At 36.3% G+C, this 20326-nt stretch overlaps 1 protein-coding gene across 1 annotated transcript in view; it reads right to left on the reverse strand.

Annotated features, from left to right (window-relative positions):
- Nucleotides 1-20326, reverse strand: part of tmem131 (transmembrane protein 131) — a 199055-nt gene that overhangs the window by 41174 nt on the left and 137555 nt on the right. The window contains exons 20-28 of the mRNA XM_039744684.1: nucleotides 13774-13926; nucleotides 13613-13688; nucleotides 13378-13492; nucleotides 12908-13046; nucleotides 12703-12812; nucleotides 12439-12505; nucleotides 7939-8090; nucleotides 2201-2343; nucleotides 1803-1989 (exon numbers count right to left, since the gene is read on the reverse strand). Of these exons, the coding sequence (XP_039600618.1) occupies nucleotides 1803-1989; nucleotides 2201-2343; nucleotides 7939-8090; nucleotides 12439-12505; nucleotides 12703-12812; nucleotides 12908-13046; nucleotides 13378-13492; nucleotides 13613-13688; nucleotides 13774-13926 (1142 nt within the window). The remainder of the gene's footprint in view (nucleotides 1-1802; nucleotides 1990-2200; nucleotides 2344-7938; nucleotides 8091-12438; nucleotides 12506-12702; nucleotides 12813-12907; nucleotides 13047-13377; nucleotides 13493-13612; nucleotides 13689-13773; nucleotides 13927-20326) is intronic.

A 20326-nucleotide genomic window follows, 5' to 3' on the forward strand; every position in this document is an offset into this window, starting at 1 on the left:
GAAGTTACTGTTTTACCATTCTTTCCTCTGCATGTCCTGGAGTACAAAAGAAACAGCATACAGCAACATGCGGGACTGGCAGGAACACTCAATAAAACTGAAAAAAAGAAAAGCAAGTGACGGTGAGATACGAAGAAGGCAGCTTCGCCAGCGTTTGTGTGTCAGAACCCGGTTGGTGGGGTCTTATAGGGGGGCGTTAGTATGCATCGTGGTACACTGCAGAGCTATAGCGCGTCTTTAGTGAAAACAGCCGTGTCAGATGGGGTTGTATGGATTGATTCTGAACGCGACTGAGAGAATGAAAAGTAAATAAAAAAAAAAAGCTAACCTTTACAAGGATCATAAATTGCACCGGCTGTTACAGACTGAAATCAAATGTATGCTTTTATTCTAAAATAGTAAGACTAAGAGCAGTTTACTTCTCAAAATGGAGGGGCGCAGGATCAAACTCATGACCTTTTTATTCCCAAGCGGGGGCTGAGTCTGTTGAACCACGGAGGCAGTTACAATAAACTGCTGTCAATGTCGCATGTTAAGGCGGCTTTTGTTTCTGCAGTTATATTTTTGAATAAAAGCGCAATTGTGTTATTCTTGTGAAACTGTTTCTTTGCTATTTGGACTTCAGGCTTCATACACTATATAGTTTATGCCTACATTTTTTCATCTACTACTAGAATATAAAAAACGTTTCTGTTTTAACAATGTGTTGACACAGATTACTGTAGAAACGGAACAGACATGAAATGCGTGTGTTCCAAACAACGATCTATTATTTCCACTCTAAAACTCCACTTCACTCCCAGATACTCAATCAAGCTGAAGTTCGTGCACGTTCTAAATTGGTGGGGGGATGGAATAGCCGGCTGCTCCAAGCTTCTCTTTATCAGCACATTTAGAAGACAAAGGGCGCTGGTGGAGAGGTGTGAAGGAATTTAAGAAGCAGTTTAAGGTGGGACGGAATTACGAGTTTTTTCGTAGGCTCTGGTAATTCTAGTGTTAAATTAGTATGTAGTATTTACAGGAGGAAGTCTCAATACTTGAATAATAAACTTAAAATAACATGCCAGAAATTCCCATTGCAATAAAAGGATTTTTTTTTTTTAAAAATAGACATTTCCATATAGTCTGGAACAAAGGTGCATACATTACAATATTGATGCGTTCTACCACCGATTTTCCATGGGAGGAACAAAATTAAGAAAGATAACTGCTTATGATATGAGAACTGTAAGAAGAGGACAAAAAAGCCATCATAACAGGAAAAGCAATGATGAAAGCTTGTACCCTTTTATTAGTGGAGTCTAAAAACAGGCAGTGGAGCTGAAGCAAAGTTGAAAAGCAAAGAAGTATTTCTTGCAAAATCCCAACTGCTTGTACCTCTCATACATACTGCAAGTGCATTAATCGTAGGTGCCACCAGAAATTTGCAAAAATATTTTAATACAAAATTTATGCGATTGGTGTTTCAAGCCTTACATTGCTCATTTTAGTCGAGCTGAAATAAATTCTACTAAACTGATACCTTTGACCATTTGCTTCTCAAAACTCACATTAGCTCCAATGAAAAATTCTTATTTAACTGTAATCAATAGCTACAGGGGTTTCAAAAGGGTTTTATTTAATTAACTTTAATACTCGTCTTTTTATTTAAAAAATATTTATTAACGTTTCATCACTGACATTTATTTGGTACAAACCTCTTTGAGCACTGCTTTGATAACATAGTAGGCAACTACAAGCCCACTTGATTTTTCCATATTTACTTAAAGTTAACATAAATTTTTTTTTAGATATTTACTTACATTATCACAATATCTTTAGATGAATTAGGTTTCAGTACAAATTCCTGACAGTTGACAACTTTAAAACCATATCCTTCACAGGGATATCCACTAACTTCTGTCGATTTAATAGAAACTGGAAGTTGTCCTGTATTTTCAACTTTAAATGTTCGTTTAAGAGTAAAATTTGGTTCCTTTGATTTTATTTCTTCAGAGAAAAAAGAAAAAAAAATGTTCAGATACATGCAAATAACTAGCTAAGAAGTTATAGAAATTTCTCTGACAAATTGTGTTACAGGAAAAAAATAAATACTATACTAACATTCTGGCACTGAGTGTGAAGTTAACCAATGCTTTTAATATTTCCCTGTAAAAGTGCACTTTTACTTTAAATAAAAACAAAAAAGGATTAAACTTACTATCTGAACAGTCCTTCAGTAAACTTTCTGTCATTTTGAATCTTAAGGAACTTCCAGGACCAGGGGGCTTGCCTGCAATCTTTAAACTCTCTATTGCTCCATGTCCTTGAGAAACTATGCAGTCCAAGACTGTTAAATTGTTCCTGAAATAAATCAGTGAAGAGAACGTGTTAACTTCATTCCATTTCAAAACAACATGTCTCACATAAATGCACTAAAATCCTTTGAGAGATATTAATAAAATCAGAATTTCTACATGTGGTGGATTTCCGGCATTTTACTCCGGCCCTCACCCCCAGGCCGCCAGGAGGAGCTCTCCCGACAGAATGATCATGCCCCGAGTTCCAGCAGGGCATCATGGACTATGTAATGTTTATCCACAACCCTGCTGGATACCTTGGGGGCCACCAGGCGTTGCTGTAGGGGGGCTCGTAGGCTCTTATGTGCCCTATGACCCGGGAGTGCGTCACGGTCACGCGTGACAGGAAGAAACGACGTGCTCCCGGGTTGAAGAAAAGGACTGTTTACCCTGACCCGGAAGGAATAAGGAACTGTGGACTGATTGGGCACGAACACCTCCGGGTCAGGGGCTATAAAAGGACTATGGGCCAGTCCAGACACTGAGCTGAGCTGGGAGGTAGGAGGGCGAAGTGTCTGGGCGAGGAGGAGAGAATATTGTAGTGTTGTTTTGATTTCATTTATAAGTAGTGTAGAGTGCTTGGTGCACATTGTTATTATAATAAATAATAACTGTGGACTTTTTACCTGGTGTTTGGAGTGGTACCTGAGGGTGTTAAGAGGTGGACCACGCCTCTATCTGCTACAACATTTAACTGATATAAATAAAACACTCCCCAGTTCTAGAATAATCCTACAAAAAGGGATTTGGCTACAAAACTGACATTTATTACAATTAGGAAAAATTCTTGTCTGTTTTAACACAACATTCAAAAGCAAGCATCTACATTTACAATTACTGTATAGCCAATAACATTGACATAAGAGATCAGTTATTTATAAACAAATTAATTGAACTCGTAAATTTCAATAGACAAACAAAACTATATTATCCCAAATGACTACAGCTTTAGGCTTCAAAAAGGCCACTCAAAAATAGCTAAATAAATAAACCAATCAGCTACAACATTAAAACCACCTGCCTAATAGTGTGTAGGTCACCAGTACACCGGTTGTCCTTCCTGGGACCACTTTTCGTAAGTACTGGGAACACCAAACAAGAACAGCATCTTTGGAGATGCTTTGACCCAGTCATACAGCCATCACAATTTGGCCCTAGGCAAAGTCACACATAGCCTTAAACTAGTTCATTTTTCCTGCTCCCAACACATCACCCTCAAGCACAGAAAGGTACCATTTTAATAAGATAATTAATACTATTCACTTCACCTGTCAATGGTTTTAATGTTGAGGTTGATCAGTGTATTTACTTAACCAGAGAAGTGACATTTGAACTTTGAAGATTACATTTATTTCATTAAAACAAATAGCCCTATAAAAGAAAAACAAGTGGACCACATTCAAAAGCCAAATCAAGTGAAGGAATGACATCATTCTTCAAAGAAATACTTTGGTAGATGAGGTGACATATTAATCTCTGCTTCATTTATAGGCCTCTTAAAACATACAATTTATTTTAGACCTACACAAGGTGTTCAACATTAGGTGGCAAAAACGATCTGTTGCAAATCAGCAACAAACTCATAGGTGTAATTCCATGTCAAATCATCACACCTTTCCATCAACAGATTTTAACAAAACTTGACATGCTGATTTGGTCATATGGGTAATCCAAGGAACTGAAATTGCGTCTTAGATCAATATTAAGGGAGATTTAAGTTAGCAAATTTTGAACTTACCTGTTGGTATAACTTTGACTGGCTATATCTCCCTAAATATAAGTTGCACTGAAATGGTTCTCGTATCGTTGTAAATCTGTTTTCCAGCTCTGTATTTTGCATAAATTCTATGCTATCCCAAAACTGAAAAATTACCATGTTAAAAGTGGTTGTAATTAAAAAATTGAAGTGAAAAAAAATTTGCTAGCTTATAATGTCATCAACAGAAAATTTGGTCTTTGGTTTTTGAGTCGTTTCTGGAGCTATCATTACTTATAGTTGGCATCACATGGTTTCATATCACCAGTGGACCTTTTGCATAGCAGCCATATTGGCATGAAATAGTATTGAAAGCACAGGTGTAAGTAATGACATTAATTAAAGGTTCCAATTATGCTACATTGAAATTGAACAGAAGCTTCATTAATGTTATTAGTGATACCTGTGCTTGCCATACTACAGTATTTCATGTCAAAATGGTTGTTGTGAAAATGGCCCATTGCAATGTGGCTAATAAATGCCAGTGCTCTGCCCTGTATTAATCAGAAGGGAGTGGGGTGTGTAAATTGGTCAGATGTAATCAATCAAAGCAGATACTGACAATTTGGTGGAGATAAACACATTGTATTTGTTGTAGCAGCATACATTTTCACAATGTCTTCAGTAAAGAAATTGTTTAGGACTCAATCAGAAATCTTGATGCAACTCTTTCAAATGTCATCTTAACAAAATAACAAAAGTTGAATTTCTTTCCTCACTCTAGAGGTCTAAGAGCCCATCTAGTTTCAGTATAGTTTTTGAGTTAGTTTTTCAGTTTTATGAGAAAAGGCTTGATCTATATTTTCTGAAAACACAGAATGAAAGAGTGTACGATCTCAAATATAATTTACTTAATTTAAGGCCCTTTTTAGTAGGCCAGCGTCTCTCAAGAAGTCAAGAGTGAGAACTGAAGAGAAAAACTATTCTGATTTTGCCATTAATTCTATTTTGTTTTAGTTACTTTGGTATTAATGTCTTTTTAATTTTTAAATGTAATTTTTATTTCAAGTAAAATATTTTCACTGCTAGTTCTGGTTTTAGTCTTAGCTTTCATGTACCCTAATAACCCTGTGCCATTCACTGACCACTACCTGCTATTCAACAGCATTGTAAGAATTGTGGTTTTGATGTAGACTTCAGATAAGTTATGATATCTCAGCAAAGACTCAAAAAACAAAGACCAAATTTTCTGGGGATGTTCATGTCAATAGAAGCTGGCTTTATTTAGTAAAATATTGACCAATTTTAAGAATATAGTTTTTTTTCACTATTCAATTTTTAATACAGTGGTACCTTGGTATATGTGCACTTTGGAATAAGTCCAACTTGATATACATCCTGTTTGGACGTGAAATATTTTGCTTGGTATACTACCTTTGTTTGGAATACAACTCGCGTGCTACCCTTGTTTACCTCTCTCGAGACTAAGCCACGACTGCCCATGAGTGTCTGTGCGCCAGTTGCTAGCATTCAGTGAACAACCCGCGCTATAACTCTGAATTTTCACATGTGTGGTGTAGCGGGTCCACAGCTCCTGTCAAAGGCCAGTTTTAAAATAAATCACCACGCTTGCGGCTTGGGGAGGGGGCGTGGTGGTCGTGTGGCTGAAGCGGTTCTCAGGGCGATTTGCGATGTGGGAGTTTCTCACCTAAGTGCACAGGTGAGAGACAACGCGCATGCGTGATTGTTCCTGGGGCTGCTTATCTTGATAAATAGAAGTGGAGGAAAAAGAAAGAACGTATGGGAGGGTGAGAGAGAGAGAGAGTGCAGGAGAGCGTTGCAGCTGAACAGGGAACCTGGGTGTTGGGCTGACACCCGGGGAATAGTAGTAGTGGACACTCCCGCAGAGTGATCATGGAGCGGGATTGATAGAAAGGAGGGTGACTCTCCGCATAAGGGCTTGGGCGATTGTATTCCCCAGTGTAGATGCCCTGGTCGCTGTCAGGAGGAGCCTACCGGAGACAGGGATCGGAGAGGTGAACTGAACAGCTGAAGTAGGCAGAGTGAAGGTCAGCTGCAAGTAGGACGACTCCCCTGTTGGGAAGCAGGGGGGCCGCCAGGTAAAAAGGCACCGGGCTTCTTCTTTTTTTTTTAAAAGAATGCATCTTGCTGTATTTTAACCTCGACTTTTTTTATATTGTTTTTAGCCACACATTTCACTTCTGATTTTATGGATTATTTACTGGAACTTTTGACACTGCACTTTAATTTGAAAACCTTGCTTTGTTGATTGTTTTAATAAAAGCACTTTGCACTTTTTCACCATCCCCATGCTTTGTTGTGCCTCACTGCTAAGCTCATCTGTAACATTACCGATGGTGTAGGGTTCAAGGGCTCCCCGACAGCAGATGGGAGCTTATAGCAAACCCGCATCGTCACAACGTGATTGTGTTTTTTCCACGTAAATTTGAATAGATTGTTGAAAAGTATGAAGGTGCCATGCGTATCAAGGACATGGCTGTTGCATACCGTTTGCCAAGAACGACGGTATCTACGATTGTGAAAAACAAAGACGTTATTAAAAAGTAAAGCGAGGTTAAATTTTTATTTATTTCATCTAATTGCTTTTGTATTTACATATTTTAGTATTAAGCAGTGTTTAAATTATTTTATACAACCCCATCAATGTATAATATGCCAATAACAATAGGATTTGTTTTCATGGGAACGGATTAATCATTTTCCCATTATTTCTTATGGGAAAAATTAGTTTGGTATATGTCCTGTTTGGTATAAGTCCAAGGATCTGGAACGGATTAAGGACGTATACTGAGGTACCACTTTATTAGAATCATTCATAAGATGGTAAATTTTCATTTTGGGAATAGAACTTTAAAATGATATGAGAACCGTTTCTGTGGCATTTAAGGAGATATTTGTTACGACTTTGGCTGGCTGCAAGTTCAAACTGTTAGCTCAAATCTCCCTGAATACTGAACCAAGACACGTGCATTTTCAAATCCATGGGTTACTCACATCACAAAATCAGCAAGCCAAGTTTCATTAAAATCTGTTGACAATGAGGCATGATGATTTGACAAGGAATTATCCATGGCAGGAGAGATATCAGGGCTAGTGGCACCCAGCTAAGTTAACAATTACACCAGATTAAGCTGGATGTGTAGGGTGGCACTGCTAAACTCAGCAAACTGTGTGTGAATACTAAAATTTGGAACGTGAACTACCAAGGGATATGATAGGCAATTGAATGGAACTCTCCTATTGCCAGCCTACAGTGGAGCTTTGCAAAGTTTTTTGCAAACAATACTCAGTATTAAGTCATTTATTTAATTGTCACCTTCATCTGTTTCAGACCTGTAACTTTGACTACAATAGATGTTACTTAATGTGGGTCTGCAGTTAAATAAACCGGCAAACAATGAGAAAAAGAACCAACAACTACAAGTGATATTGTGAGCAAGACCAAATGAGTTAAATTTCCCAATTTAGTGAATTTATCCAACAGCCACTATAAAAGATCAATACATGCCAGGTCAGGACCCTTCTTGACCGTTTTGCAAGTAGTCAAGCAAGCATAAAACACTTATCCACAGACTCTGTGCAGACCTCCTGTGGGGAGGGTTGTGCTAACAACTCTACTGTTGATACGGGAATACTCATTTTGTCAGAAAAAGGCACATTGTAAGTTAAGCAAGGTAGTTCCTAGATGTGCAGGTGAAGTGAACAAAGCATAGCCTCTTGAAGGGTGGATTTTGGGGTTAGGGGTCTCTTAGTGCTTGTTAATTCATTGACATAGAGGGAACTTTATTATCTACTACTTTTATAATATATAAACACAATACCTAAAAAACATCTATTCATCTATTTACTAAACCAACATACCTTATAATAATCAAAGAGGTGACAGTTCTGTTGTGCACAGGACTAAATTTTAATGTAAAACTTTTAACTTCTCCTGGAGAAAGGATCAGGTTATGTACATATGGGCGAGAAGATCCTTCTAAAAATCCTTGGCCATTCTTGTAAGGTGCAGTCTGAAAATAAAAGAAAAGAAAATTGTGTTACTAGATCTTTCACTGGAATAATGCATGTCTGAAACACAAGTATACAGTATATCTGCAAAATATACCGCCAGACATTTTCAAAATACACAGCCACGGGTATGATTATCTGCTGGAAAACTGCCTTATGCAAATTACTAGTGAGTCAGATGGTAGCTCCCTGAAGACCCAAGGAGGCAGAGAAAACTGATGTGATTTTTCGTTATGCAAACAATCAAAAACAAAGTAAAAAAAGCAACATACTGCATTTTAACAATATAAAATGTACTAACATCACACTTTTTATGCTGGCACATTAATGATAAAAGTAAGGCAAGGCATTAATAAAACCAATATTGAGCAAAGCAGCTAACTACTTCATAATTCCTGTTACTAGTAGTTCAACACTAAACAGGAATAAGTTATTGGTGGAGAAGATACTTGTTGAATGATTATTCTCAATTGTCAATTACACCAGTTTAAGACAATCATACCCCCTTCAATAAATCCCACTTATCAAATGAAATGTGCTCTAATCTAAGATATGGCACTGGGAACAAAATTTTTCAATAAGATAATTAATGTATTAAATAAACTCTGCCTCAACACTTGCAGAACACTGAACACCATATATCACACACCTTCCTCTAAACTCAAGACTATCTATTATGTATCCAGGTGAAGACCCTTCTTGTGAGAGATGTTATCAGGCTTCACTGGGTAACATTTTGGGGAGATTTGTTTATACCTTGCTGAGACAAAATTTCTGCTTATTTTTTAAAAATGTATCACAACACCCTCTACTCTTTTAGCAGCTCTATTTGAAGTAATATCCAAAGGGACATAACCACTTAATGAATGATTAACTGTAATGCTGTGCTGATATTACACTACAAGCACACATTCTTATCTTCATCAATTGTAAGAATAAAATCCCGAAACCATATCACAACAGGAAAGGAATATACATTCTTTGTAAAAATTACAAAAAATTAATTTAGTTTGTAAGGAACAAGTCGAAAAATTGGTTTGGCATTTGATAGGCATTTCTCTATGCAGACCTTAGAATAAATATCTTGGCAACTTCAAATTATAATTTTATATGATTATTAAAGCTTTTTCTTCCTCTGTTGTCAAGTTGGAAGTGGGAGACCTTTTGCAATTTGAACAAGAACCCAACATGCATCAGTATAGTGCTGGACATGAACCAACAAAAAGAGAATGTTGTTTTGCCTGGTTGGCCTTTGTATATAAATTCAGACAGAGACCTTTTTATACTTTAATAATTAAATACTTGAATGTACTAAAAATTGCATTATGATTTTGTTTATTATATTTTATTACTAATTACAATGTAAGGTGACCATTTAAAAATATGAATAGAATTATTCTAGAAATGATGACTTTTATGATGGTTAAATTACTCATCGATATTCCTCTAACACATAAATTACATTTTGTGGTACTGATTGCTTTGTTTTTATTTGTAAAATTGCTAAACTGCTGACACAACTGAGTGCAGAGGAGGGTATATCTAAAGTACTGTACAATGGCTAAGAATTAAAGTCCATGCAAGAAAAGTTTAAAGCATCATGGGGTGAAGCATGTAGAATTCAATGTGGCATCAGCAAATCAGTGCATAAATACAGTGCCGTCCATATCATGTATAAAAAGTGTTGTCATTTCTATGTGGTGTGACTAAAATGTATGTAAATACCCTTAAATTAAAGCCCAGATCGTGCACTTTAATCATGTCTGACTTATTCTATCTGTCATTTTCAATGGTGGAGCAGAGGGGTAAATCAAGGAAAAATGTGTCTTTGTCCCAAAAAATTATGCAGGGAATTGTATGTTACAGTGAACTCAAACTATTTAGACCCTTTCACTTTCTGAACACTTTATTGTGCTGTAGATTTCATTTTAAAGGAAAGATGCCATTTTGCCCATCTATGGTCAATAACTGATGACAAAGCGAAAGCAAATTTCAATATGATATGCGAATTTAATAAAAATCAAAAACTTAAATCTCTCCTCCATATAAGCATTCAGATCATTTGCTTACTCCAAATCGTAGTCAGGTGTATCCTGTTTGCTTTAATTGTTCTTAAGAGCCAGTCTCGAGTAAAAGGAATATGACAGCCTGCTTGGAGTTTACCAGACAACACTTAAAGTGAAGGGGTTTGAATACTTTTATTCTACTGTATTTGTAAAATAAGAGATTCATCAGTCCCTTCACAATGGACACTGAAATAATGAAATTTTGTTGTTAATTTTTGTAATCTGACCTATTTTTTCATATTTATTTTTTTTTAATTTTGTTGATAGCATGAAGTGTACTGATCACTTTGTAGCATTTCTTGTTAAATAAAGCCTGGCTACAGCCCAAACGTGATGCATCAAGCAGCATAGGTCAGTTTCTCGAATAAACTACACGTAACACCAAGCTGAGAGGACAGATTTGCATTTCAAAAATTTAAAGGGGTGTGTAAAATAATTTATATGTGACAGGTCTAGTTGAAATAAACATTATTATTATGTTTGTGCAGGATTATTCTGGGTACAAAGTTTAAACACACAAGAAAATGTGAACGGCATGCAAATTCCAGTCACTTACTCACCTTAAAATTTTACATCTTTTTGAATTTTATGTGCAGTACTTTGCCCGACCTTCAAAAGTCCCGCAAATATTTGGTAATCATGAAAAGCCACAAGCCAGAGCGGATACGTAGTACAAGAACCTAGGCTATTGTTTTGAACAGACATTAGTATCGTTAGTAGCGTTCAATACGTTTCTTGCAGAACGAGCTCTTGGTGAATTTATCATGTCAGTTTTTTTATAATGATTTGTAAAATTCAACACTTCAGACACCAATTTAACCAAATTTAGGAAAAAGGTCAGTGTTGCTACTCCTTCAGAGGACTTTGGAACATTCAGAGCTGTGTTAGCTATTCTTAAATTCATAATTAGAGCACCATGTGTAAGTTCCCAAACATTTAAATATTCTAATACTTTGAAAAGACAAAAGAATAAAAAAAATTTAATTTTTGACATCAACATTGAGGTTTCTCGGAGGAAAACCGCTTGAAAAAACACTTATTTCCCAAACTTAGACCACATGACTGAATTAACAATAAAGTTTAGAAAGCTAACAAATTAGATTTAGCTTTCAATGAGCATAAAAACCTTAAGACCAAGGACTGTAGTTGAAGAAAAGATAATTTTCATTTAATAATCATACAAATAAATCTAATTACTCAAACCAGTATCCGTTACACTCTGACATGTAGTGAATGTTCACATTTTGTCAACCATGAATTGAAACTATCTGGGAAAAAATGCAAGTAAGGATTTCATTATACTATATACACAACAGTTAATTCACAAATCTGTACTAAAATTCCAATAGTTCTTTTTAACCCTCCATTCAAACCTCACAAATGAGTAGGCCCTAGAAGCCACCTGGCACTTGAGACTAGAATATTATAGTTATGTGAAAACATGGGTACACTCCATGTTTTTTCTTAAACATGTGGACCTATCAAAAAACAGTATCTAGAGAAAAAGGTGATAAAAATAAATAAACTGCACGCTTCATTTACATTTTGTAGTCAATTGTATAATTTAAATAAACAAACAAAAATTTTGCTTTTGTAAAAAGTACGTACACCCTTAGACTTGACACTACCTTAAATACCTGAAATTATAATCAGACGCACCAGACAGGGAGGGATAAATTTCATTAAGACAGGATATGTAAGAACACATTTAGCCTTAAGACATTTAGTTTAGCTTGCTCTTTGTTGTTGAAGTATGTGTTATCACCACACCTGGATTAAAAGAGCTTTCCGAGGCTTTCAGAAAGAAGGATGGCTAGGAGTCTTGGAAGAGACACCATACGTAAAGAGCAAGACTTCTCGAACAATGTACTTTTGTTGATAGACAAGGCAATGGTAGGCCTCATTACCAAAAGACACATTTGTCAAAAATCAAAGATATCATTTGGCCAGAAGAACCTTATGCCAATTATAAAGCACAGTATGCTTTGGTTCACAATGGCAGCATTGGGGTTGGAATGCGGCTGAGACAGGAAAAAATCCATTCACTGGATTGTGGCTGACCCAGGACAAAACCTAATTCACTGGTCAGACAATCGTGTTTGATTCGCAGGAGCAGCTGCAGGTGGATCACAGAAAATTTTGGACAACCTCCCCAAACCCCACAATTCTTCTGAATTGAATTGCTGTTTCTATATAAGATTTTTGAACAGGAAAAATATATTTTTAAATATGAAGTTTTAAAATTTAAAACTTCTGGAATAACCAAGTGAGGTAAAGTACTTACCTGATTATTATGAACCTGGAACACATGAGTTTTTGAATCGATATTTGGAAACTTGCCAATATTACATCTATATGAAAGAAAAATTCAGAGAATATAAATATATGCACATCTAGTATACAATATATAGTACAGTGGAACCTCGGTTCATGACCATAATTCGTTCCAAAACTCTGGTCATAAACTGATTTGGTCGTGAAGAAATTAGTAGAAAAATTACTGAAAAAACTGAAATTAATACTTTTAGGCAAATGCATGAATACTAACCTTTCCGACAGCTTTTCAACCATCACCAGTGGGTTTGGATACAATGCTAATGGAACAATCTGGACAAATACAGGAAGATCAGCAGGATTTTCAAGAACAACATCTTCTTCCTGAAGTATAATTAGGAATGATTTTTTTTCAAAAGGTGAAATTAAGCAAATGAATACATTTGTATACGAGAGTAACAAAGATTGCAGATACTTACAGAAGAGCTGTTTGTGCTTGTGATAGGAAAAATTATTTGGTGTGAAGTCTTAATTATAGAAGGCCAGATCATTTCTGCTGTTACTTTTGCTTGAACATTCCTCTGAAGATCTGTATCTACTTCAAATATAGAAGTGGCCCTTAAAGAAATAATATATATGTGTGTTTCCAACAGTAGAAAAACTGGGAAAAAGAAAACTCAAAAAACAAGAACAGTATATCTCAAAAAATAAATAAAGAAAGAAAGATATTTTAAAGAAATCTTCTACTCTTTACAGTTTTAACAGAAATACCTGCTCTTGGCCCGGCAAATAACCATTTTGGCTGTTATTACCATTTACTCTTGGTTTAAAAATTAAATAGTAAAACCATTTTACCACCATCACACATAAAATAAATTAATACATTTCATTAAAATACAACTGAAGGCTGTCTCAAAATGAATAATTTACGTGGTAATTTATAACTTACTGATGCTCTCCATTGTCTTTCAGTTCTTTCCATTTCCTATAAAATGCCACATGCAAATCCAAATCTGTTTCCCACATATCTTCTTGCATTGAAAGCCCATGTGTTTTAGAGTCCGCTGAAAAAAAAAAAAGTAAATGCAACTTATTTTTCAAATATTCGATTTGATATTTGAAAAAGTCTGTTACAGAGAAGGAAATAGTTTTATTTAGTGTAACATTACAAAAACACTACTTACATTTAAATAAAAATGGTAAGCCAACATAACAGTGATCACTGCACCGTAAGCCAGGATCAAAATAAAGATTTCCCACCTAAGATTATTAAATAAAGAATTAAAATTACATGCTCAGCACTCCAAAAGAAAACAGTTTTTCAAAAAGAGAATATATACAGAACCTTTGACTTTCTTTTAGGCTCCAATTCATCCTTGTTACTTTTAAGTCTCTTGCAATAAAATCGGATATCCTCTGTGAGAGGACGTATATTTTGCAATTTCACCTTCTGTGAGAAGGAACTCAAGATATTAAAACTTTGATGAACTACCTTGCCCTGTAGAAAGGAGAAGGGAGAAAGCTTAGTAAATTCAAACAACAATATACAGTACACAAAAAAGCGTTCAGCCTTCCACACTCTTTCACATTCACAGACACAGCATTTTTCTATTAAGACTGGGAAATTTGGGTACCACAATCTTCTTCAGAAATACCCAAAAATAAAGGAAAAACAAGGAAAAACAGTAATAAAAATTAGCAACAAACATTACTCAAGATTTCTCAAGTGGTACTCTGAGTTCTGGAAGAAATAAGTTCTAAAATTCACTTTGGGAATGTCACTAACAAACATTGAACAATGTGATGGACCAGCAATTTGAAAATCTGCCTCAGGACCTAAATGTTATTATAGATAGGGTTTTGACTAGGGTACTGAAATGTTTCTCTGATAGAGCTTTGGATAACTGTATGATTGAAATAAAATGAAATGGCAAAACATATGCAGACTGAAACGTTAGAAAATCAGTATCAAGCAAGTACAGAATATTACATTTTATCCCAGCTAACACCTCTACTCAATTACTGCACATTTTTTTTTTCTTTTTTTTTAACTAACACAAAATATTCAATAACATTTAAAAGAATAGTTCAATAGACAAGTTCAAATATAAGTAAAAAACTGAGGAGGCACAAAATAAAGTTATGACATGAAAGACAAGATAAAAAGAATTCTACAAAAACACAAACTGGGTCAAGATTATGTATAAAAAAAGAAACAGAGAGTCCTCCAATTGCAGTTTGACTGAACAGTATGAAGCACTACCAGATTAAATTACAACTCTGAAAAATCTGGCTAGGATCAATAACTCTTTTGAAAAGGTAGATAATACCCATCCCATGTGAATTGTTTTTTTGGGGGGCCAGAATACCTGGAGGAAACAAAAAGAGCATGACAGCCACCATTTCTTTCCTGATTAAACAGGAAAAAGCATGGACACATACATGTGAACTATGGCACAAATTTGATCCTTACCAGGCCAATGGAAAATCAGTAACATGGATACAACTCTGTTAACTCAATACACCTACAGCAGTCATGAGCTTTTTGAAACCCCATGTTAGGAGATTTATTTTAATTTATGGACATGAACAAAGTGTTTTAATGAAGATAAATTGACAAAGGACAAGCCTAATGAAATTAAAAGGAAGTGAAACAGATGTGTGGCACACCAAAGCTCAAAATGTAATTCTAAAATATATTTTTAGCATTGGTACAGTGTAAAACCAGGGATGACATTGACACATAACTGCATGTTTTTTAAGGATTCCATTCAGTGTTTATATATTACTTTAGTACTCAGAGAAAAGAAAACAATTGAAAATTAAAAAAGGATTGGAGGCTGTTGGAAAGAAAATTTTGTTGAAGTCTCTTATGAGTCAGTACCATCAAATATGCTTGAGGACCAGAAACCTGTGTTGCCAAGCATTTTGCCTTGTACAGAAAAATAAGATGGATGACTTGGATAGCTTTTCGATAATTCCAAAAGACTTATCAAGTGATAAACTGTTAACTTCCTATATTATATTGTCAACGCATCAACAAATTCTCTTCAAATAGGGAATCCTCTAGAACCAAGAATGAGGCTCACCATCACTGTTCACTGCAGAATAGTCCTCCCTTTACCAAAGCACACTTAAAACCAAAAACACTCCAGAGATTATCATTACCTTATGGTGCAGAAAAGCCAACAATTTCTTTAGAAACAGTGATGGACAGTCCATGAAGCATTTTAAGAGCAATTATAACTTTCACAGTCAGGGCAACAAATTTTACTGAACATTATTAACTTAGGATATAAAGCAGGGCTGTGGAGTCGGAGTCGGAGACAATTTTGGGTACCTGGAGTTGGAGTCGGCAAAAAGTTAACCGACTCCGACTCCTACTAAATTTAAATGGGAATTAAAAAAGTAAGTTCAAATGTCCCAATTCACAAACAGTCATAATGAACTACTTCTCTGCTGTAAGAATAAAGCCCAATGCATGCAGTGCATAATGTTACCACAAAACGAACATGTCAAGTAACCATGAAGCATGCTTTTCATTGACTGTATGCGTCACTATATGGGATGTAATGCACAGGTAAGGTGCGGCACCGCTTTCCATTGTGTCATGTTCCACTGTTACAGGGAACTGTGAACCTAGCCTAAAGCACCCTATACATTTACAGATGCACTGCCGATTTTTCGGCTGTTCAACGAGTCATCACGCGTCAAACGACTGAAAAATCATCTGGTGTGTTCTCAGCTCAGTCGGCTCCCCTTCGCTATGCGCTAGTGAAGGGGCCGAAGGAGCCGAGAACACAGATCTCCCTACCTGTCTCCAGCAGAGGCTCGTTCTGCTGATCAGCTGGCTGGTGAGTGACACAATGCACTAAACTTCCGGCAGGCTGACAGAGGAGACAGCCACTGCAGCAGACAGAGGCATCACATTACTTTGGACGGGGGCGGTGGTCGAGATTTTCGGCAAGCTGGATCTGCCCGTCCATGTGGACACCCGCAAACTGCGGCCGCCAATCAATTGCCGCGATTGTACACGCACATCGGTCGGTGGCAAAATCGGCCATGGATTGCTGCGTATTTGGGGGCCTTAACTCTCGCTGATAATTAGGTAAATGTTTTTTGCAGGACTAGAGACACTTGTATAAGTGAAGGGAATAAACTTAAACTTTAAACCTGACTATGGGATTCAAACATGATTTCCCTTGAAGTGCCCCTCCCCGCTGCCTCCTCCTTCAGCCTTCCACTGCCCTATCTTCACAAGATAAGAACACTAAGGAAAAAGCAGCAGCTTCTGCCTCTCTCTGCTATAAGAGCTTAGAAGAACTTGGTGGAACAGCTTCTTGCATTTGCATTCAACTGTAAGTGTTCATATTTATTTTAAAACTGCATGGCTGCTTGTCTGTAAAAGGGAAGGCTGTGTGCACATGTGTCTGGATAAAACTGCACGGCTCCTTGTCTGTATGAGGGAAGGCTGTGTGCACATGTGTCTGGATAAAACTACATGGCTGCTATCTGTAGGTTTGTTAGTGTGCAGGAATGTATAAAAGTTAGTGCAGATTGTTTATATGCTTCTGATTACTAGTATGTGCATAGGACAAATCGTATCTAGGTTTAATCCTGGGCTAGATAGCTTATTTGTATGTATAAAGCCATGTTGTATGTATGTTTGCTTAGAACAAGACTTTTTATATTTAAAATTGAAGCATATGCCAGTTAGTATAAAATATTTTATATTTTAGTGAAGGAGGCATCCTATTAAGAATGGCAAAAAGACCGTCAACAACGACAAACACAACAAAGTCTGCTGTTTATGTGCACTTTGCATTATCAAGTGATGGGAAACATTATGTGCGCCAATGTATTCAAAATGATGATGGTGAAAAACAATGTGATGCAAAAATTTGCAGTTTCAGTGGGCCTGATAAAAATGCGCCTACAAGAGCATCAAATTTAAAAAGACACTTACAGCGTTTTCATCCCAAAGTATTAGAAGCTGTGAATGAGAAAGATAGCAATGAAAACATTGCATCTAGTTCTGTGCCAAAAAACGTTCAGAAATCTACTGGAGCCCAATCACAAATAAGAAAATTCTTCATATCTGACAAAGTTACCATAACAATGACACCAGAAAAATTCAAAACCCACATTATTGAAATGGTAGTAAAGAATAGTCTACCACTATCCTCCTTTTCTCAGCCAGCCTTTTTAGGCCTAAATGGAGAAATGGCTAAAAAAAACTTGGTGTTTCTCTGGAAAGAGAAAATATAAGGAAACTTATAATTGAGGAGGCCAAATGTAAAAAGGAAGAACTACGGAAAGTTCTGAAAGGACGTTTTCTCTTCATTAAAATGGATGCATGCACACGTCACAGGGTCAATTATTTTGGTATTAATGTGAGATTTGTGGATGAAAATAACAAAACAATAACACAGACCTTGGGATTAAAGGACACCCAGGCACATCACTCAAGTGACTATCTTCAGAAGTTAGTGGAGGGTGTTCTAGAAAATCTTAAAAATAAAAAGGAACAGATTCTTTGTTTTGTGACAGATAATGCTTCTAATATGTTGAGCACAATTGAGAAGATGAACAAAGATGAAGAAAGTGGCACAGAGTTATTAGAGTTAGAGGAAGACTGCTCTGAAAGTATTGGAAAAAATGAAGAGAATACTGACATTGTGGATAACATTGTTGAAGAAGCATTGAAGCTTGCTACTATTCACCATATGAGATGTGCTGTTCATACTCTGCAGCTTGCTATAAGGGATGGACTAAAAGATCGCCATGCAGCTACATTGATTGGGAAATTAAGGCAAGTAGCTATTTCAGCCAGGGCACCAAAAACGGATGCAATTTTGAAGAGACGTGCAGGAAAAGGAGCCATTTTGGATCAGACAACACGCTGGTGAAGCACGTTTGATGGTGAAGCGTTTGCTTGAACTTAAAGACTTCCTAGAAGAATTGGATAATGGGAATGTTGCTTGAACTGAAAGCCAGTGGGCACAAATAAAAGAGCTGGAAAAACTTCTTTCGCACCCCTTTACCGTCACCAAGAGGTTGCAATGTGACGATCTAACCCCCGGTAAATTCTTCTTGGAATGGAAGAGCCTGATGTATCGCCTGAACAAAAGTGGAGGGTTAATAGCTGATGGCATTGCATCTTCAATGATGAAAAGAGAGAGTCTTTTGCTGGACAATGAAATCTTGTTAGCAGCTATTTATGTCGACCCAATGAGCCGAATTTTGTTGAACAGTGACCAGACTGCTACAGCGAAAAAGGCACTCTACGATTTAGCAGTTCGCATGAGGGGATTACTACCTGAAATACCTCCACAGGAGGAAGTTCAAAGCACTAGTGGTAACTCAGGACCATCCTCTTCAAATGAAGAGTTAGACTTTGATTCCTTCTTGGACAAAATGGAAGGAAAAGGAAAGCGACGTCGCATAAGCAATAAAGTAAAAGAACCAGTCAATGTCCAAATAAAGAAATTCCGGCAGGAGTTTTTTAAAGAACTAAAGGAAGTTGAAAAGTATGATCGCTCATCAAAACTTAGTGTTGAAGAAGCCATCCTTGTGTATCCAGAGATCATTGGTGATGTGGCTAGAATTGTAACGGCAATGCCACCCACCCAAGTCAGTGTTGAAAGATTTTCAGCTCTGAAAATAATCAAATCAGATTTAAGAGCCTCTATGAAAGAGGATCTGGCTGAAGCAATTTTGTTTCTTAGAACTCTACACTGATTTTAGATTGCATTTAAAGGGAACCCGAGGTCAGAGGAATATGGAGGCTGCCATATTTATTTCGTTTCCTTTAACTATAACTGTATTCCAAGTTTAATATAGGTTTTCCAGATATTGTTTTTAGTTCATATAGTTAAGCTTTTTTTTTGTTTTAAAAGTTAAAACTACCAAAGAATGTGGTTTGTATTTTTGAACCAATACATTTCCTGTTCCTGATTTTTATGCCTGCTATTACTATCCAGACACTTGTTTAAAAAAAAATTAATAAATAAACAAAACCTTGTTTTCATTGTGTTTGTCTTTAATCTGCCATTATAGTAGAGTGTTGGCTTCCTAGCCAGTAGTTCTGTGGTGAAATGACATGTATGTTGCCTTCCTTTCCTTCAATGGATGTAGAAAATACATTAGCATAGTATATACATACAGAGGAGTCGGAGTCGGGAGTCGGAAGATTTAGAAACTGAGGAGTCGGAAGATTTAGAAACTGAGGAGTCGGAGTCGGAGCATTTATCTACCGACTCCACAGCCCTGAAAAGCAAGACTGCTATATCCCAAAACCTGAATTATCTTTATAAGAATAGGCTTTACTTACAGTATATAATTATACCAGCTGCCTTACCTGACTTTGCATGGGAAATTTCCTTTCAAAATGGGCCTTTTCTACAATGTTGTCAGTTAAGCAGATATATTAGAAGCACTATGTAACTAAGTACTTCTTGCTTTAAAAAATAAATATTTCATACAGAGAACTAATGATATTAGTTCACTGGAGCAACTTACTTTTAAATATGCTACATACACTTGTCCATCAGTAAAACATATGTGCCATGGAAAATTTCCTGCTTTTCCTAAAGATTGATGCTGGCTTTTGTTGATGGTCATTAGAAAACACAACTTATTATGAAATGAAACAGGTAATTAGTAGAAATAATGGGAATTTTGGGTATAAATATAATTTCACTCTGTAGTATATCCTGTAGAAATTGAATCAGATTTAAATGAAACTGTTCAATCTTTAATCTTGTGCTGTTATACAAATTTTTGAATGATTAGCTGTAATGCAATACAAACTGAACTATGGTTTCATTTACTATTTACAGAAAAGAATGAATGAAATGAAATATGATGAACCATGTACAATGTCCATCTCCTCTACG

The sequence above is a fragment of the Polypterus senegalus genome, chromosome 2 (assembly GCF_016835505.1).
Source record: "Polypterus senegalus isolate Bchr_013 chromosome 2, ASM1683550v1, whole genome shotgun sequence".
In the NCBI taxonomy this organism is placed as follows: domain Eukaryota; kingdom Metazoa; phylum Chordata; class Cladistia; order Polypteriformes; family Polypteridae; genus Polypterus; species Polypterus senegalus.